Here is a 22,009-nt window from a genome sequence, read left to right on the forward strand (position 1 = left end):
TCAATGTTTGAGGTTTGCAATGGATTCTATGTATTAAATGTGGTGACAGCCACACATATCAGCCCACCCTGTATACCCATACGTGTCTAGTTTTAAAAACAATGTACAGGTTGGCTAGGATTCCCTAGGTGCTAGCTGAGTTAGGGTAAAAAATCTAGAGCTACACACATTGGGGAAAGAGGGTCAGTTTTGGTTGGAAAAATGCACTGCCTCCATGTTGCGTTTTGGGCTGTTTCCTGCTGCGGGCACTAGTTCTACCAACACAAGTGAGATATCATTTATATCGGGAGACTTGGGGGAGCACAGATTAGCACAACATTTAGTATTATCAATTGGATTTCGCTGCATCGGTGTCTTTCAAATATAAACCAAAGTATAAGAAAGATAAGATTTTGAAAATACCCTCCATATCATACGCTAGTACGAGTACCCACAAATTCAGCAAAGTATAAATAACCACACCACTGCTCCTAAACTTTATATCTTGTGCCCAGTTCAGTAATACACAAGTTTTCTTGCTACCCATTTTTCATTATGTTTCGCAATAATAATATATCCCTGACTCAATGAAAACCAACTGCATGGTGCAGCTCAGTTGTTTTCGCAGGGTACCTTGGGTTCTTGCAGAACCTACAAACCCTATATATATCCCCGTAACCCGAGGGGTCTAGCTGACCAAATGGTATATTTCTTTTGTCAATCTGCCATTGTGACAAAAAGTTACAGATGAAAGTTGTCACAAATGCCCGTTTTTACCTACTAATTTTCAATATTTATTATTTCAACAGTTATTTCCTTTCAAAAACCTTGAGGGATCTGCACACATGACCCCTTGTTGAATTCGGAATTTTCTTTAGTTTTCAGAAATGTATAGCTTTTCTGAATCACCCATGGGTTTCACACTGGTTTCCACCACAAACTGGAAATAGGTTGAAAGCACAAAAATAGTGACAATAGGCTACGACTGGCAAAAATACCAAATCTGTGGTACAAAATTCGGTTTTTTCATTCACCTCTGCATGTTCCTGAAAGCTGGAAAGATGGTGACTTTGGTACAGTAAACCACTCGTGAAGGCCGTTTTTAGGGGGGGAAAATCTGATTCTGGAGCACTTTTTTCCTCTATTTTATTTTTTTCTATATTTTGACTATTTTCACGATTCTCTCGAGGGGAATCACGAAACACTGGCTATCTTTAGAAACCCTGTGATGTTGGGAAAAAAGGACACAAATCTGGTGTGGGCACCTTATCTAGAAAAAAATTTTATGGAGCCCTATGCGCGAACTTCCCAAATAGTCAAATAAGGGCTCGGCACTGGCTGTTGCCGGGGGAAGCCTAGCAGTGAAGGGGCTCAGAAAAAAAGTGAACACATATCAAAACCAGAGAATATCCACCCACAAAACAGACGGAAGTGTAGTTTATGTAAACCTAATTAAAATGAATCACAAGAGCCTGATAATATGTCAGTTCCAGGAATGTCAGACTTGTAACTTTACCCTATAGAATCTGAGGCATAGGGTTAATCTGGAGGTGTATCATGTGTTATAGCAAGTGTCTGATGATTCTGTACCGACATAAGGTAGTAAAGATATCACTCTACAATCCACAGACATTGACACCTCCCAGACAGATGAGTCAGGTGGTGCTACCCAGTTTTTCTGTTTTCTCTTTCACCCTATTCCTTTTCCTTGGGTGTAATGCTAACCATCATATTCCTATTGTGAATGGTTGGTTGTGGATTTGAAGTGATGAATATTTCATCACTTCTTCTGGATTCGAATTTTAGGTTAGTGTCTTCGGACAACACACAGCACCAGCCTGCCATAGGGATGTCCCAGCCCCTACTATGAATTACTGCCAGTTCGCAGCCTTTGAAACCTACCCTCATTAGATACTGCTGAACTATCCTCAGAGCAGTCGAGGTCATAATTAATCTCAGTGTGGCACATTTGTTACTCCTAATCAGAGCTGCTGTTTCAATCTGCACAACAGCACACACAAAAAGATGTGTCACAGACTTGGACGGTGTGCCTGATATGGTGAAACATGAGTCCTGCCTATCTCTTTTACAGGTACGCAAACATGCAACAATCATTGAACCGTTAAAAAACGACTAAATCATCAGGTGAACATAATGTAAAACTACGCTAATATTCTACTCTCTCCCTAGTGAATTTTAAATTGTGCAATAAAAATACAATTCTGAGCATAAATATCATGGAAATATCCAAGATCTAAGAATGTACACAATTTTATTTAAACAAACTCTGAAGTGTGTTTTTCATCAAAGGGCACATTGTTTTGCCAGTATCTTAACGGCTAATAAAGTTAATTCCCTGTAATTCTTCTTGGCATAGCCAGCTCCGCAAAAGGAAGGCTTAGTTACTCGGTCCACGAGTACCTTTCTTCTACACCAGGTAATGAGACACACTTACCTTCCAGAGTCTCCTGTCCTAGTGTTGGTGGCTGTGAGTCGTCTGTTCGGAAGTCAGACATGTGTGGAGGGCTTGACGACTCACTGAGCTGAGGACTGGGACTAGAGTTAGTGCTGCTTTCCACTTTCAAATGATACCCATCTGACAAGGAGCTGTGGTTACTGTTCTCATCTGTAAAGAGAAAAACATGAGCGATTAGGAGCTGCTGCTACCAGTCTCTCCTGCAAAGACTGGGAACAGCCACCATATTATGATGCAAGGGTGAGGGCACAATCATCTCAATTACAGAAAGCAGTGGTGGACAGTAGCATCCTGAGCTGATCACACTGAATTTAACACAGACAACGAGATACAGCAACCCATGAAAGGACTAATTAGGAAGGACCTACCGTGGAATTCCAGTAGAAGGGACGAGTTGGCGGCTGCTGCTTGGTCTGCTGTTAATCCATTACACTCACTCACTGGGCTGCTGCTCGACTTGGCCTTAACTTTCTTCAAAAAGAAGAATACAAGTTACAAGTGTTGCACTAGCTGTAGGTCATAGAACTTACTCTGAATATGATTAACTTCGCAGAATTGTAGCTGGAGGTGCTCAGAAGCTCAGTGCAATGGTAGTTGAGATGTGTAAAAGGAGTTGGTTGGGGTTGGAGGTCAGCTGAGTAGTCAGTGCATACATACAGACAACAGCCCTACACTTAGGCACAGATCAGAGCTAGGAAACAGAAATTTGAAATTAAATCACTTAATTCAGGTACTATAACAGGTGATAGGCCAAACGATAAACAACAATTGTGATCACTGTAGTAAAAACCTGGGAAGTAGTGATAATCATAGAACCAAAACAGTTCAGCAACAATGATGATATGAAGGGTCCATAGCTGAAGTACAATGAGTATGAAAAGGAGCCCCCTGTTGAATCCCCAAGGCAGCAATTATGAGAATGCTTAATCTTTCAAGAAAATCCTGGGAATAAGAGGACATAAACAATATGCATCATAACTAGAATTAGAAATATATGGAACGTAACCATTTTCAAAAGGAAAAGGTTTCTGAAAGTTCCATTCACAGAATTAAACAAACAAAATGCTAGAAATGGTAAATAGAAGATGAATCCACAGACTCCATGGAAGCAAGGTTTTTATATTCACTGATAAGCTGTTCCCTTGAGGTATAACTACTATTTGTGGTTTTGAGAAAAAGAGAAATTAGATTAGGATGCAATAAAAAAACTTAAACTCTGCTAGAGAATATTATTTGATTACTACTAGAGACCCCTATTCAATAGAAGAAGTCTCTTGATTTTCTTAAGAGATTAGTTTGCTGCATCAGAAATCAATATGCTTAGTTTTAGAATGGACATAAAATGATTAAGTCATCGCAGAGAATTACATTGTTTTCAAAATTTGAGTAGTTGTCCAACCTAACAACTTTTGAATTTAAAATTACTTTCAAATAGTTTAACCTGCTCCATTTTAAAATGATTCCAGAAAGCTTTGCCACTGCATTTGAAACTGATGTTAACAACCATGAAACTGCACACAAAATACTGTTGATCTCCTCCAGTCAGAACCTACATTTTTTGCCACACAAAAACAGTCCATCCTAATGTAAAATCCATCTAGGAAAGTACGTTTTGACTTCAGAATATATATGCTGCAGCAGATTACTGTGATTAGATACTTTGAAAGTTGGTCAGCGGTGTCTACTTTTGAGATGCAAAGGTGACTCAAAAACTGATGCAATGGTGGACAGAGAACCCCACAATCGACACGCATGTGAGATAAGCAGGAGACAGAGGGCCAGATTCACAAAGGTATACTTACACTTGTGTGTAAGTTTATGACTGTTAGCTGTTCACAAAGGGATTTACGAGTAGTATCTTAACGAGTGTGAAGTCTCCAAACATAAAAAGACAGGATAGTCCTATCTTTTTATTTGCGGACTCTCCGCACTCAAAGTTGCTGCTCGTAAATCCTTTTGTGAATAGCAAACAACTGTAATTATACACAAAAGTGTATGTTTACCTTTGAGAATCAGGCCCAGATTGTAGATCGTGTGTAAGTTGGCTACAGAGCATAGATCAAGTAGGGTCTCTAAAGCCTCCCAGCTGAGGTTTAATGGTGGTCAGAGGAGCAGAGGCATTATGATGGTTAGACAAGCCTTGCTCTTGGATGTAATGATGTTCAGAGGTGCCTAGACCAAAGGTGCAATGTTATCTGTCACCATTCCCTACCCCTTAGCATTGCACATCAACATTTCAGTGCAAGTACAATATGGGCCTGTAACTAGTTTAATGGTGGTGGAGGCCCAAATGCAGGATACTATGGTATTTTGAAAGGGCAGAGGCGTTAGGCCTACAGGGCAGTAGCAGTATAGTTGGAGGAGAGCATGAGGGGATAATGGTGGCCTGAGTAGCAAAGAGGGCAGATGCAACATGGTCAGTGAAGTCCAGAGGTGGGGGGGTTCAAGGGTGGCCAAGGAAACACAGATTGCAATATAGTAAGGCAAGCCTACAAAATGGTTGTAGTGGAGGGTTAATGGGGCTCAGAGCCGAAGTTCAGTAGCAGCTACTGGTGCACTGAGTGGAGGTGACTTGGTCAGAGAAGCCTTGAACAGGGTTGAGATTGCAGCCAGACACAACCATGCTTGGTACATGACTTCGATCAGACGAAGCTGAAGCTAAGAATTCGTCCCACTCTCCTTATCCACCCACAAGCTTTTATTTTACCAGTAACAGCAAGGGAAGTCCTTCAAGTGTTCATTGCAAGTGCACCACTCACCTCCTTCCGATCCACCACAGGAACCCACTTGAAAATCCGCAGTGAAGTGTCTCCAACTGTCACCCACTTCTTCTCCCTGTTCATTAAAGAAAGGTCAGTCAAATAAGATGAACGTTGTAGGGAAAAACTTGTCTACAGCAGCCTCCAACCGAGGATTGCTATTTGCACTTGAAGCTGTGCTAGAGGGTCTGATCTGAAAACGCATCTACTTAATTCTAATGTTCCTGGCAGAATAATGGTGTATATTAATTACTTGCTTTGATATCATCTGAACTTTTGTACCTCTGTTCCCTATTTAGGAATAACATGGCTTCATGAATAGTAAAAGAAAATATGTTACATATATTGAGCTAGAAACATAGATGAATGTGTTTCTCCCCTATGTGACTTGGTCCTAATTCACATGGTTGCCCTGCCTGTCATTCATTCGTTCAGTATCAATGACCAATTGGGTATCTATTCTGTATCAAGTTTGTGGAGACAGAGCAGGGGAGTAGTGTTGTAAAACGTAGGAGCAAACATCTGAATTTACTAAAGCCACTCATTCTTCATTCCTACAGTTCCCTTCTTTAACCTCATCCCATACGGCACTGCTACCCAAGCCAACCAAATCATTTTCGTTCCTAGAAATATATTATTCTACAAAGTTATAGTCTTTCAGCCTGGCTAAAAATCTAGCAATTTCCAGCTTTGCCAAACCTATCCCAGAAGGCAAATGCATTCAGTTGAGTCCAGTCTTGCCTAGTGGACGACACTTCTCAGACCCCTTCAATGTTCTAAATATCTACACCTCAAACAAATGTGATGGCAGTCAACTGAGGCCTTACTCCTCTTGTACCAACATCAACACCACCCTATCCACGAACGTATTTAACAAAAACTTAAATGTTCCATCCTCACAACCCTCCTCAAAAACTCTAATGTGGATCCTTTCCATCTAAAGGTGCCTCAAGCATCACAACAGAACTGAAATTAAACCCATCTCAAAATTCATGATGCTTTGAGTAATGTTAGGAGGCTTTCATCCTCGCCGAGGCACAGAATGCACCACCAGCCATATCAGGGAAGAGACAGTCAACGCTGGAAACCATGGGCAAACATACTCAATCAAATGAAACTGTGCACTATGTACTCTACTCTAAGTGGAGAGTCACCAAATTTCTGCTCTCTCCCAAGATCTGTCTCTTCAATGTATATTTTGCCACACTGGCATATTCAGTGTGCACATGATTGGAATATCACATTGACACAGATGACAAACAGATCTACCTCAAACTGGGGGACTCTCAAACAAGTGTAACAAGGGATGCTAAAATGGCTATGTTTGAATAGTTAGAGGTTTGATTGTATAGGCTAACAAACCACTCACTGCTCCCATTTCCTTGTTTGGATTACTTGGCCCTCATATTTCTGAGCCATTCCAGAAATTACATTACCTTTGAGTCACCTTAGACAACGACAAAGGCTTCACATTTGTTCACTCAGGATATGTTAACCTACTCATTCTAAAGTAGTAATAACCCCTTTTTATGGTAAGAACACTTTTGTCCAATTTTCTAAGCACCCCATGGATGTGGGGGTGATGCTTGTTCATTTGAAGCATAGAATAGCAGAACAGCATTCTGGAAATAGTTCACACTATCATCTTTTCTAGAATGTTATGCTTACCTCACCACATCATCGCTGGAGCATGTACAGGACCAAACAGATTACACTTGATCGATAAGCCGTGCAACAAGTGATGTTAAATGGTAGGATGATAGTTGTAGTTCTATTTGACGGTATGCTAATAAAAAATCAGATGCGAAAAGCCCTTTTTTCATCGTATCCAATATTTCATTTATGTTCAGAATAGAATGCCAATTAACCTAGATTTTACTCAAAGGATCTCTGCAACCCACACACATTCTGACAGAGCCATCAAATAAACCAAGGGGAGCTCTTGATCAGCTCAAAAACCTCCTGCCTCACACAAACACTCAAACTCCATCTTAAGTTATTGTTGAGTCATTAACCTCACATTTGCATTACGACTTTGTGTGACACCACCCGTCCCCAACACCTTTGGGGAGTAAGTCACTAGAGCTTTCCTAGAGTATCAGTAAATACCTTGGCTTTAATTATTCTATTTTGCACTTAGCATTGTTTTACTACTACTATATATATATATATATATATATATATATATATATATATATATATATATATATATATATATATATACACATACACACACACACACACACACAATTTGTTTCTCTGCCCCCCTCATCTCAGCTGAATTGTCAATCTTTTCAGATTGACCTATTCCAAAAGTGGCTCAATTTTTGTGTTGCCTTTGTCTTTTCTAGCATGCATCACAACAAATTCTAGCTTAGTTCGAAAGTACATGCCACAGAAATTGACACTCATTGCAGCCATCAGAATTCAGTTAGTAGTTATATGTTCTTTATTTGATCACACTACTTAACTTTAGAATCTGTCAGTTTCTAACTCTAGGGTGTGTGAACCATACTTCAAAACGGCCCCACCAGAAGGAACTTGTTAGTGTCTCAGCTTCTCACCAACTACTCTGAAGATCCTTAAGACAGCACACATATATTCAACAAACAAGCAGCCAGGGCCAAAGTCACTATGCTGAAGGGGTGCAAGTTTAAATATAAATGTTAGTCTAACACCCCTGTTGAGCCATAGTAAGGACAAGCCTATACAGTCTCAGTTTCAACAGGGTGGCAGACTGTTCTTACCACAGCCAAAATATTCTATCACTAAATAATGCACAACGCCACCTCTTGATCAATTCTTTTGGGTCAAGGGATTGCAGGTTTTGTCATCCAATGGTTTAGCACACTCAAACCATTTCTATACAGTATCCTTGCAAATGACCATACCACAAGAGTAATGGGAGGAGAGAATGCCCACCTCTTTGCAAACAAAACCTTCAATGCACAAACAGACACTTAGCAAATGGAGGGGGGCGAGGGTGGCAGGGGGTTTCAATACTCTTTGAGTCCTAAATTCCCCGGTATGGAGTCAAAACCTGAATACTTGACTCAATCAATCAATCAAGTATTTATAAAGCGTGGCTTATCACCCAGAGGGTCTCAAGGAGCTGACCAGGACAGTACTCTCCTGCAAGGTCAAACATCTAGACAACTAGACAAGTGTAGCGGACACAGGTACACAGTGTGCATGTTTCAAGGAAGAGCAGATCACTGGAGCTGCGAGATACAGCGTCATCTTGGTTTAAGAGCAAAGGAAAGACACAAGGAAACTGCGAACCCCACTAGGATTATGTTGTCATAGCTCAATTCCTTCTCAACTGTCGGTGATAATAATAAATGATTATCCTCACATTTTGACACTGTCAAACATATCACCTTGCTGAAGACGCTTCACCACAGAATCGGACTTGCAGGAAATGTGCACACAACTAACCAAATTGGAGAGGGCTTGATATAACCCATCCCAGGTGAGGCTAAGACTTCCAAGGCTACTCTCTCTCTCTCCTAAAAGCTTCAATCTCTAAACAGAGCCGCTGACTGAGATTCTCTATCACTCAAATCTGGCATTCCACATGTATGTGCAGGGATGTGGAATTCCTATCACCCGATGCCCGGGACATATTGTTTGGGGTGGAGGGCAACAAGCTTTAATGTTTATTTGTCCTTGGGACAAGGAGGCCCTTTCCCCTGCAGTACAAACCCTTTGGCTGCCAGATTACATAAAAGGGAACTGTCTGCAGTTGAGGTAATATGTGTGCCAATACAGGGAGTGCAGAATTATTAGGCAAGTTGTATTTTTGAGGATTAATTTTATTATTGAACAACAACCATGTTCTCAATGAACCCAAAAAACTCATTAATATCAAAGCTGAATATTTTTGGAAGTAGTTTTTAGTTTGTTTTTAGTTTTAGCCATGTTAGGGGGATATCTGTGTGTGCAGGTGACTATTACTGTGCATAATTATTAGGCAACTTAACAAAAAACAAATATATACCCATTTCAATTATTTATTATTACCAGTGAAACCAATATAACATCTCAACATTCACAAATATACATGTTTGACATTCAAAAACAAAACAAAAACAAATCAGTGACCAATATAGCCACCTTTCTTTGCAAGGACACTCAAAAGCCTGCCATCCATGGATTCGGTCAGTGTTTTGATCTGTTCACCATCAACATTGCGTGCAGCAGCAACCACAGCCTCCCAGACACTGTTCAGAGAGGTGTACTGTTTTCCCTCCTTGTAAATCTCACATTTGATGATGGACCACAGGTTCTCAATGGGGTTCAGATCAGGTGAACAAGGAGGCCATGTCATTAGATTTCCTTCTTTTATACCCTTTCTTGCCAGCCACGCTGTGGAGTACTTGGACGCGTGTGATGGAGCATTGTCCTGCATGAAAATCATGTTTTTCTTGAAGGATGCAGACTTCTTCCTGTACCACTGCTTGAAGAAGGTGTCTACCAGGAACTGGCAGTAGGACTGGGAGTTGAGCTTGACTCCATCCTCAACCCGAAAAGGCCCCACAAGCTCATCTTTGATGATACCAGCCCAAACCAGTACTCCACCTCCACCTTGCTGGCGTCTGAGTCGGACTGGAGCTCTCTGCCCTTTACCAATCCAGCCACGGGCCCATCCATCTGGCCCATCAAGACTCACTCTCATTTCATCAGTCCATAAAACCTTAGAAAATCAGTCTTGAGATATTTCTTGGCCCAGTCTTGACGTTTCAGCTTGTGTGTCTTGTTCAGTGGTGGTCGTCTTTCAGCCTTTCTTACCTTGGCCATGTCTCTGAGTATTGCACACCTTGTGCTTTTGGGCACTCCAGTGATGTTGCAGCTCTGAAATATGGCCAAACTGGTGGCAAGTGGCATCGTGGCAGCTGCACGCTTGACTTTTCTCAGTTCATGGGCAGTTATTTTGCGCCTTGGTTTTTCCACACGCTTCTTGCGACCCTGTTGACTATTTTGAATGAAACGCTTGATTGTTCGATGATCACGCTTCAGAAGCTTTGCATTTTTAAGAGTGCTGCATCCCTCTGCAAGATATCTCACTATTTTTGACTTTTCTGAGCCTGTCAAGTCCTTCTTTTGACCCATTTTGCCAAAGGAAAGGAAGTTGCCTAATAATTATGCACACCTGATATAGGGTGTTGATGTCATTAGACCACACCCCTTCTCATTACAGAGATGCACATCACCTAATATGCTTAATTGGTAGTAGGCTTTCGAGCCTATACAGCTTGGAGTAAGACAACATGCATAAAGAGGATGATGTGGTCAAAATACTAATTTGCCTAATAATTCTGCACTCCCTGTAGGTTAATGCTGTTCAAACTTGTATTTTTGGTTCATTAATGAAAAGCCTTCATTATTAGGGTGAGCGCTGTAAATACATGTTTCAAGGTTACACTGCACTACTGACAGTGTTTCTAGTAAAAAGAAAAAAGTGTACAAACATGCTTGAAAACTTTAATAATATGAGGCTAAGTATAATGCTCCTAGAATGCTCTCTGATTAGATGCAAATATTTGCAGAAGCTTATAAGCAAGAGTGATAATAAAGACATTTTATTTTGAAAGCAAAGAATTAACGCCAGACCTATTTATGGACCCAATTCTTAAAGAAAGCCACAAAGGTGCACCCATGGTATATGTCTTTGAGTTAGTGGCTTTCATGAATTCACAAGAGCTTACAGAATTAGACCCGGAAACGTACTCCTAGAAAATATGTGTGAACTGTATTTTATTACGAACAAATATGCATGTGTAGATTTGCGCATGTGAAAATCTAATGAGTGTTTACAAGTTAACTTTCCCTCCAACCACTTTTATTCCCATCCCTGGAAGAACATCTATTTCTGCCATTGTCAGGAGTACATCTCCAACCTTTGTCAATATGGGAAAAGAGAAGAGCTGGTGAAAATCCTTAAAATATGCAAGTCAATTGGTTTGCAGACTCAGTATGTAGATCAGCGGAAAAGTGCAAAAGAAGGAAATTGCTATAGTAGGGATTGAAATTGAAAGTATTCAAACCCTACCATAGTAGTAGCCCTGGCATAATCAGAGAGGCTATTATAAGAGCTCTTACATAATGAGATTGCTGCAATAATTTGTCACCGCACTACATGGCACCAAACGGACAAGTAGATTTTTTTGCAGGACAAGCAGATTTAAGAAGCAACCTGTCCCCTGGACAAGTAGCTATTTTAATAAATGTCACACCCCGAAGTGGATGACACTCAACTATACTTATCCTCTATAAATATACTCCCAGGATAACATCATCGTTCTCAAGACTGTGCTGGCAAAGTCCAAGCCTTGCTAGCTCTGATCTAAGGGGGGGATAAACACTTACACAGACTTACTAATCTTGCTTTCATCATTTTTAAATGTAAAATTGCTGCCATGGAAGGCGCCCACAACACCAGTGTTGGCTGAGTACACTGTTGAAATGGGCACGTGCTGAATAGAATGTGCTTGCAGTGGTGGGCACCATAGCAGGGGTCACAGCTAACAAGGGGTGATGGGAAGTTTGCATTAGGAACATAAAGCAGAAAAACAATAACCTCCTGCCCTGACTGACAGGCTCCCTTGTGGCCTAGGAAGAGTAAAGACGAATGAACGTCCATGGATATCATTGCCTGCTGTGCGTTCACACTTGTGCATAATTTCTTTTTCTTTGTTTAGGCATGACCATACTATCAACAGACCTTCAAATATCATGTAGTTGGTAGCCTCTTTATGAGGTCAGTGTAACTAGGGAACTTTGTCGACTCCACTGTTTATGTAGCTGTTTGTATGTTAATTTGGAGGTCTAATGTGAGGTAATGAACTACACTGTAGTTAGAATGATAAATCATAATATGTGCCCATGTTGTGTTGCACATTAAAATAATAAATATTAAAAAAAAATCTTCTCTCAGCTGGAAAGCTGTACAAATTAAATTCGCTTAGGCACTCTACACGATTCAGGAATCAGAAGGCATGGTGTACATCGGTGGACGGTCTGCACATGCCTCAACACAGGCACAGGACAGTGTACTTATGTTCTGCCAATGTTACAATGTACGCAGTGTATTGTGTGACTGTTTGTTTTCACCTTATCTCATAACTATTTTCTCTTGATCTGTGTTATACTTGCTGCCTTATCGGCACTCTTGATACTCTTGGGTCATATTTGTGCATTCGAAAATTATCTGACTGAATAAATATAGTATAGCATCAAATTATACTATGGGTGACAGTGTGGGACAAGACATATATGGCAAATAAACAAAACAGACGATTAGACACTGGAGTCTAGAAATTATTTTGTATACACCTTTTAACCTATGTACATTTTTGACGATAATTGTTTTGTTTTACACTTCATATGCTTTTCCTGGCCTTTAAATCTTATACAGTAGCTTACTACTAGCACTACTGTATGATATGATGTAGGCTCGAAAGTGCCATATCCTCTCACTGTTGCAATATAGCTTGTAATGATGGTAGCCATGTTACTTGAGTTATGTTTGACAACCTCAGTTACTCTGGACTTTTTAACCAACAGCATGAATGATTTTGAAAAACTGAGCCGTTTATTATCTATATTTAACACTTTACACCCTGGGTCACATATTAAATGTAAAGAAGTCGTGGCTAACAAGACAGTCTAGCTGAGGTTTATAACAAAAAGGGCAACATGAACTAAAAATATAATTAACAATAACACATACATAACAATGAAACATCAAGTAGCCAGCATTATGAGCAACCTCCGTTCAACTCCACTGCACAGTGGAGGTAGGTGAGCCAGGGAAGCATACCTGCCAAGTTTTCAGCTTGGTTACGTGTGACATTACCATGGTTTCAGTGTACTTAGGGGTGACATTTTAGATCCAAATGTGTGACACTGAGTGACATTTTTTTTACTGTATTACCATTAACGACTGTCACAGTCAAAGTGATTCTCAGTCACAGGATGGGAGCTCGTAGCACTATAAATAGACAAGTCACTATTGTCTACTGCGCAGGCAAGGATTCAATTCTGTTTCTCATGTTACACACAGAAAGACATCTAGAGACTGCATTAACCAATAGAGGGCCCCCAATGAAAAAGAGTGCATTTCCCACTGATTACCGGAAAACAACAATAGGCTAGGCACCTACCTCCCCCCACCCCCTATTTCCTGAGGCATTATGCCGATCCGGACTTATTTATCATGACAGACCGAGACACATGGCGGATACAATCAGGATCAGCATTTAGGTGATTAATATGAATCATTTACCCATGTGGCGCCACAGTTCATTTGATCATGTAATGTGAAAGTGTAGAGTACTACACTTTTCTACTACGTAAATTTACACAATCCTATTATATCTACTAACCACAAACAGCCAAACTGCATGTATCTATGTACTGGTGACAATAGATACAAAAAAGAATCAATTGTTGAATGTTGCTGAATGTGAGAGAATTAAGGTACTGTTTTGTCAGGCAATGGTTGATGGAAAAATGGCAGACTGGGAGCGCATTTTTATAAAATGTGGCCAAAAGATACTGATTTTAATTTCTGCTGACATCAATCCTAAGGCATTTGGAGAGCAAGGCATAGACTTACTAGGATATTTAATGTCTTTAATGGGGGGAAGACCCATACAAATATTTTTTTGCTATTCAAGGGACGCAACATAGTAGGATGGAGGGATTTTGCAAGGTTGGGAATTTACTTAACGACTGGGCCATGATGTGCCAAGTGTACTTGGAGAAATGTCTGTTTTAAGTGTAAACACAAACTGTGATGTAAAGCAGTTAATTCTACAGACCTAGCTTGTTCACCAACACTATAGGTACAGTCAAGGGTTTCGAACGCGGCATAAAACTGAAAGATGGTGCCACTCCAATAGTGCATAAGGTGAGGCCTGTACCTTTGAGCGTGGAAGAAGACTTGAAGAAACTGCTGCAAAAACTCAGTTCTGCAGCTGTTATTGCTACTAGAAATTCCTCCGAAGGGGATCCTCCAATGTTTTTAGCAAAAAAAAAAATCTAGCGATCTTAGGCTGTATGTGGACCTTAGGTCACTCAATCGCAACAGTCGTGGACTGTCATCCTCTACCATGCATTCAGGAGATGGTGACAAACATTGGTGATGCTCAATATTTCACAACTATCAATCTACACTCAGCCTAACACCAACCTGCCCTTAGTCCAGTCTCCGTCCTTGATAACATTTGGAATACCATTTGATGCGTACAAATATCTGCGGTTACCTTTTGGCCTTGCCTTAGCTGCAGGTGTCCTCCAAAATCTGATTGACAAATTGTGACGCAATGAAAGACAGGTACAGGATTTCCAGGATGGTATCCTCGTTTTTACCAAGACTAAAGAGGAGTATGTAGTCATTCTAGATAGAGTTTTCAAAATATTAGAAAGATGTGGAATGACAGTAAAGATGGATGAATATAATTCCGGTAGAATATTTAGGACATACGATTTCTGGTTCTGTTGTAAGGCCAAAAAGCCTGTAATGTTAAGGCAATCTCAGATGCTCCTCCACCTAAAGCTAAAGGGCCTGTTTACGACCTTGGCTGATGGGATAGTCCGTCACAAATGTAACGGATATCCCATCCGCCGTATTACAAGATCCATTATATCCTATGGAACTTGTAAAAAGGCAGGCGGGATATCCGTCACGTTTGTGACAGACTATCCAATCCGTCAAGGTCATAATCAGGCCCAAAGACTCACTTAAGACCTTTCTGGGTCTTTGTGAATATTACGCTAGATTTGTTCCTGGTATGCCCCGTTGGTGCGGCCATTGTGATCCCTGCTCAAGAAAGGAGTTAAATTTGATTGGTCTAAACAGATTGACCAAGCCTTCAAGGATATTAATAAACTATTCATATCTTCTCCTGCACTATAGCCATATCAACAAGAGGGTAGGTATTTTATTACAGTAGATGCCAGTTTGAAGTGTACAGGAGCTGTGTTTGGACAGTGGGTTCGAGGAAGGGAAAACACAGTAGCCTTTGCTTCAAGAACCCTTACTGAAGCAAACAACAGCACCATAGAAAGAGAAGCCCTGGCCTGTATGTGGGCAGCAGAGAAGTTCAAAACATATATTTGGGGACCGTCATTTGACTTACATACTGTGGCAATGGTCTTGGTAAAGCTTCTGCACAATTGGATTCTTTACTTGCCAAACTTCAAGAATACAATTTTAACATCAAATGTGTGCAAGAATGTAGGAGGCTGGACTGGCTTGTAGTGAGTACCAAGGTGTACTTACACCTTGCACCAGGCCCAGGTATCCCTTATTAGTGTAGAGGGGTGTCTAGCAGCTTAGGCTGATAGAAAAGGTAGCTTAGCAGAGCAGCTTAGGCTGAACTAGGAGACGAGTGAAGCTCCAACAGTACCACTAGTGTCATATGCACAATATCATAAGAAAACACAATACACAGATATACTAAAAATAAAGGTACTTTATTTTTATGACAATATGCCAATAGTATCTCAGTGAGTACCCTGAGTATGAGGATAGCAAATATACACAAGATATATGTACACAATACCAAAATATGTAGTAATAGCAATAGAAAACAGTGCAAACAATGTATAGTCACAATAGAATGCAATGGGGGCACATAGGGATAGGGGCAACACAAACCATATACTCTAGAAGTGGAATGCGAACCACAAATGGACCCCAAACCTATGTGACCTTGTAGAGGGTCGCTGGGACTGTAAGAAAACAGTGAGGGTTAGAAAAATAGCCCACCCCAAGACCCTGAAAAGTGGGTGCAAAGTGCACCTAAGTTCCCCAAAGAGCACAGAAGTCGTGATAGGGGAATTCTGCCAGAAACAACAACACCAGCAATGCAACAACAATGGATTTCCTGACGAGAGTACCTGTGGAACAAGGGGACCAAGTCCAAGAGTCACGATCAAGTCGGGAGTGGGCAGATGCCCAGGAAATGCCAGCTGTGGGTGCAAAGAAGCTGCCACCGGATGGTAGAAGCTGTGGATTCTGCAAGAACGACAAGGGCTAGAAACTTCCCCTTTGGAGGATGGATGTCCCACGTCGTGAAGAGTCGTGCAGAAGTGTTTCCATGCAGAAAGACCGCCAACAAGCCTTGCTAGCTGCAAAGGTCACGGTTAGGGTTTTTGGATGCTGCTGTGGCCCAGGAGGGACCAGGATGTCGCCAACTGCGTGAGGAGACAGAGGGGCGCCCAGCAAGAGAAGGAGCCCACTCAGAAGCAAGCAGCACCCGCAGAAGTGCCGGAACAGGCACTACGAAGTGGAGTGAACCGGAGCTCACCCGAAGTTGCACAAGAGGGTCCCACGAAGCCGGGGGACAACTCAGGAAGTCGTGCAATGCAGGTTAGAGTGCCGGGGACCCAGGCTTGGCTGTGCACAAAGGAAATCCTCGGTGAGTGCACAGGAGCCGGAGTAGCTTCAAAACACGCAGTTCCCAGCAATGCAGTCTGGCGTGGGGAGGCAAGGACTTACCTCCACCAAACTTGGACTGAAGAGTCACTGGACTGTGGGAGTCACTTGGACAGAGTTGCTGAGTTCAAGGGACCTCGCTCGTCGTGCTGAGAGGAGACCCAGAGGACCGGTGATGCAGTTCTTTGGTGCCTGCGGTTGCAGGGGGAAGATTCTGTCGACCCACGGGAGATTTCTTCGGAGCTTCTAGTGCAGAGAGGAGGCAGACTACCCCCACAGCATGCACCACCAGGAAAACAGTCGAGAAGGCGGCAGGATCAGCGTTACAAGGTCGCAGTAGTCGTCTTTGCTACTTTGTTGCAGTGTTGCAAGGCTTCCAGCGCGGTCAGCAGTCGATTCCTTGGCAGAAGGTGAAGAGAGAGATGCAGAGGAACTCTGATGAGCTCTTGCATTCGTTATCTAAGGAATTCCCCAAAGCAGAGACCCTAAATAGCCAGAAAAGGAGGTTTGGCTACCTAGGAGAGAGGATAGGCTAGCAACACCTGAAGGAGCCTATCAGAAGGAGTCTCTGACGTCACCTGCTGGCCCTGGCCACTCAGAGCAGTCCAGTGTGCCAGCAGCACCTCTGTTTCCAAGATGGCAGAGGTCTGGAGCACACTGGAGGAGCTCTGGGCACCTCCCAGGGGAGGTGCAGGTCAGGGGAGTGGTCACTCCCCTTTCCTTTGTCCAGTTTCGCGCCAGAGCAGGGCTGGGGGATCCCTGAACCGGTGTAGACTGGCTTATGCAGAGATGGGCACCATCTGTGCCATCAAAAAATTTCCAGAGGCTGGGGGAGGCTACTTCTCCCCAGCCCTGACACCTTATTCCAAAGGGAGAGGGTGTAACACCCTCTCTCTGAGGAAGTCCTTTGTTCTGCCTTCCTGGGCCAAGCCTGGCTGGACCCCAGGAGGGCAGAAACCTGTCTGAGGGGTTGGCAGCAGCTGCAGTGAAACCCCGGGAAAGGCAGTTTGGCAGTACCCGGGTCTGTGCTAGAGACCCGTGGGATCATGGGATTGTCTCACCAATGGCAGGATGGCATTGGGGGGCAATTCCATGATCTTAGACATGTTACATGGCCATATTCGGAGTTACCATTGTGAAGCTATACATAGGTAGTGACCTATGTATAGTGCACACGTGTAATGGTGTCCCCGCACTCACAAAGTCCGGGGAATTTGCCCTGAACAATGTGGGGGCACCTTGGCTAGTGCCAGGGTGCCCACACACTAAGTAACTTAGCACCCAACCTTTACCAGGTAAAGGTTAGACATATAGGTGACTTATAAGTTACTTAAGTGCAGTGGTAAATGGCTGTGAAATAACGTGGACGTTATTTCACTCAGGCTGCAGTGGCAGGCCTGTGTAAGAATTGTCAGAGCTCCCTATGGGTGGCAAAAGAAATGCTGCATCCCATAGGGATCTCCTGGAACCCCAATACCCTGGGTACCTCAGTACCATATACTAGGGAATTATAAGGGTGTTCCAGTATGCCAATGTAAATTGGTAAAATTGGTCACTAGCCTGTTAGTGACAATTTGTACAGAGAGAGCATAACCACTGAGGTTCTGGTTAGCAGAGCCTCAGTGAGACAGTTAGGCATCACACAGGGAACACATACATATAGGCCACAGACTTATGAGCACTGGGGTCCTGGCTAGCAGGGTCCCAGTGACACATAACAAACATACTGAAAACATAGGGTTTTCACTATGAGCACTGGGCCCTGGCTAGCAGGATCCCAGTGAGACAGTGAGAACACCCTGACATACACTCACAAACAAGCCAAAAGTGGGGGTAACAAGGCTAGAAAGAGGCTACTTTCTCACAAAGAAGGAAAAATGTATTGTGCAGATTGTTTGTCACGTTTGCCTTTATCTGAAACAGAAGAAATAAATGATAATGATGAAGTGTGTAGTTGCAGTAATGGATGTGATTGCTGGGTGCAATGGTGACATATCCGAAAATTAATGGATGTCTGCAAAACAACAAGATACCACCTTACAGTCTTTCATGACCTCAAGGTTGGATGGTCATCTAGTAAGTCACTGTCAGGAGAACTGGGATGTTTTGCACAAGTCTCTCCTGAATTATCATGCAAAAATCAAATCTGCACATGTAATAATTTATTTGTACCCCCTACTCCTCTACGTGAATAAATTGTATTAATAGCACATGTTGACCACCTATGCATTTCAGCTGAATCTAAAAAAAATTAACTGTGTTTTTGGTGGCTGGGTTTAGACAAAACTGTTTCATCTTTGATAGAAAAATCTCCACAATGTATTGTTTCTGATAAGCACTAGAAAACTAATCAGAAACCAATGTTCCCAATACCTATTCCTGCGGGCCTTGAATTAAAGAAGTAATTGACTTTTCAGGTCCCTGCTATTTATTACCCAAAGCACAGACATTTTTGATCATTTTGGTTATTTTTGAAAATGAATACATTATGATTTTGTTGAATCACCTTGTACCAAGTCAGCTACTGATTTTCTTGAAAAAAATATTTCTAATTGAAGGAAGTACAAAAATCATTGTAACTGACAATTATATGCTTTTCACATCTAAAGAAATGACTAATTTTATGAACAAGTGTATTATTACCGACTTACAGGTAGCGTTATATAGCCCATCTTCCAATGTATTAGTTGAGAGAGCAGATCGTATTCTGAAAGAGGGTATTCAAACAGCACTATATTCAAATATTGATATACATGCTTCTCTGAAAGATAAAATATGAACATACCTCACAACACCTAATTCCACCACGGAGGCAACACCTTTCCAATGTTTATGAGGTAGGGAAGCAAGAACCAAAATCATGCCTGGATGGTTGTAAAAGACCACTTGATAAAATGTCCCACAATATCAGGGAACTCCTGTGAGCTGTACGTTCAGAGAGACAGTATTGTCGAATCAAATGAAACAAAAAGAATATTATGATTCACAGCATAAAGCACATAATGTTCAAATATAGGAAAATTATTGGGTTCTTATCAAGAAACCCAATAAAGTTCTTAAGGGAGAATGCACGTTTTCTATACCTGTCAAATTGATTAGGACAAGCAAATCTTGTACACTACTGCAAGGTAAAGGACGGTGGAAGAGGGACAGTGTGATACCTATATCCAATACACTAGCTGAAACTTATTAAAAAAACATGTCTGAATAATTGTGAGAGTGATTCTATGCTGTCCAATGTTTGCCTTTTTACCACGCATATTGAATCTACTACTATACCTCAGGATGGTCAGAAATGTTCTATGGAATCTTCCTGTAGGAGCATCACAAGGGGAGGTATCAGACATCCTAATGGGAGGTTGGAGAGGTCTAGACCGATTAGATTACTTGCTAGACGTCAGGATTTTGAGCTGCATTCAATTTTGCAATGTTGCTTAACTATTTGTTTTTGTTCTGTATGTGGGAGGGGAGTGATGTAGTATTTATGCATCAAATAGATTGTACAAGCAATCTTTATTCTATTCCATAATGTCGTAATTTGTGGGTTTTTTGGAACATTGGGTCATTCATTTGCGGTCCTCAGAACTAACCAGATGTCTCCTTGTTGTGGGTTTGTTGTTTGAGATCTGGAAATAAAGAAACCTCATCTCGAGAACACGTTTGGTGGAATTTTATAGCGAACACCCTTCCTTACTTCAGCAGGGCTGTGATAAGGATGAGGAGTGGGTGTGGGGTAACCGCCAGAGTTGCCAACTTTGGAACTTGGGAACCAGGTTGGAGTCTCAGCGACAGCTAAACATTCTGTGATCCTGGGTAAATCACCTAATCTCTCTATGCCTAAATACAAGAATGAATGTATCATTGTGTAATGTATCTGGTGATCATGTAAAACGCCCCATTACCTTTGGGGAACACTCCATTACCTTTGGGTTGAGTTTGGGTTATATAAAACTACCCAAAACAAAAGGGACGTTAAGGATAATAAAAATTACCGGATCATAACCAGAGCATTTTTTTCTAATCGCCCGTCTAATGATGGGCCGTGTAAAATATGGATCACGTTCTCTTGTCCGGCAGAAACTAAACTGCCTTCAAAATTCTTCACTTTTAAAGCTCAGGATCGAAAGACATTGACTGACTTTAATATGGAAGCAGCTGTGATGGGCCACGCCCACGGGGAAGACACGACAAGGCAACGAAGCACATGTACCGCGTCAGATTCCATCGAAACGGCCATTGGCTACCAGACCACTCCTTCACAGATCCATAGTGCCATAATTGGCTACAGCTGCTCTCAGTCACGGGGAAAAAAAGCGCCTGTGCGGTTTGTCAAACGGCAAGCTAAGCACTACCCACAGGCTGGGTAAAGCTGGCAGCCAGCAGTTGGTTCCTTCTCGTCTTACCATTTGCGCACCTTCCCGATAGCCGCCATCACTTTTTTAACGTCATCTTTGGCCCGGCTACGCGTCTCGGCTCTGCCAGAACGCCCAGACATGGTGACTCTGGACCACAGCGACCCGTGACCCTTCTACTTTCCCGGGCGTTCTCGTGGCCTTCTTCGCTCGTCACTCACTCTCAACGCAGAGACAGGCGGAGCTTGAGGGATGGTGCGTGCTGACGTAAGCCTTAACCGTGCCACCCTCAACCCTCCCCCAGGTGATGAACTCTCATTGTAGCCGTGGTGAGGAGCACCGGTGGTCGTGTGGCGCCAAAGCTTCGCCCCTTTCTTAGCTTTGCCGTATTAAACCCTGCGGAAATATGTTCTTGCCAATTCCCCCTTTTCCTCGTGCGAAAAATGTCCCTGCTGATAGGATACATACGATCTTATTTCAAACCACCCGAATCATTCGGGTCGTTGAATGGAAACCGGAGTTCTTGTTTTCAAATAGTCGAGGAATCTGTTTCTCGCTTGGACTCGGGGCCCGTTTTCAACCTTACCCGCTCCGTCCATTATTAGAGCGCTTCGTTGCCTTAGGGGGGATAATGATCACTTTATAAATGTACAACATCGACCACAAAAAAGTATCCTTAAAAGAGGTTTCCAGCAGTTCCGCTACTGAATGTAAAGTCTAACAGGAAACGGTGTTAGCTGCCGAGCATCAGTTTATGCAACAGTTGAGTTCACTGTTATCAGTTTAATTTGTATTTTCTGTAAATTACGTTGTTCGACCTCTTTTGCTAACATGAAAAACTTCAGTTGCCGTACCCCCTCTTAAAGTTACTTTACGTTATCTACGTTGGCTAAAAGCAATCTATGGGAAATAGCGATCTAAGAATAGAACAAACCCCCTGTTTCTGAAGTCGTTTTCTGGACGTTACCTGAAAAGGTGGACTTGTGCAGACGCATGC

At 42.2% G+C, this 22,009-nt stretch overlaps 1 protein-coding gene across 1 annotated transcript in view; it reads right to left on the minus strand.

The window, feature by feature from the left end:
- The window catches only part of BCL7B (BAF chromatin remodeling complex subunit BCL7B), a 74,593-nt gene extending 53,334 nt beyond the window's left edge, over positions 1-21,259 (minus strand). Inside the window, exons 1-4 of the mRNA XM_069226782.1 lie at positions 21,064-21,259; positions 5,215-5,290; positions 2,824-2,926; positions 2,435-2,605 (exon numbers count right to left, since the gene is read on the minus strand). Of these exons, the coding sequence (XP_069082883.1) occupies positions 2,435-2,605; positions 2,824-2,926; positions 5,215-5,290; positions 21,064-21,155 (442 nt within the window). The 5' untranslated portion in view covers positions 21,156-21,259. The remainder of the gene's footprint in view (positions 1-2,434; positions 2,606-2,823; positions 2,927-5,214; positions 5,291-21,063) is intronic.
- Between the last annotated feature and the right edge of the window lie 750 nt (positions 21,260-22,009).

This window comes from Pleurodeles waltl, chromosome 3_2 (genome assembly GCF_031143425.1).
Source record: "Pleurodeles waltl isolate 20211129_DDA chromosome 3_2, aPleWal1.hap1.20221129, whole genome shotgun sequence".
In the NCBI taxonomy this organism is placed as follows: domain Eukaryota; kingdom Metazoa; phylum Chordata; class Amphibia; order Caudata; family Salamandridae; genus Pleurodeles; species Pleurodeles waltl.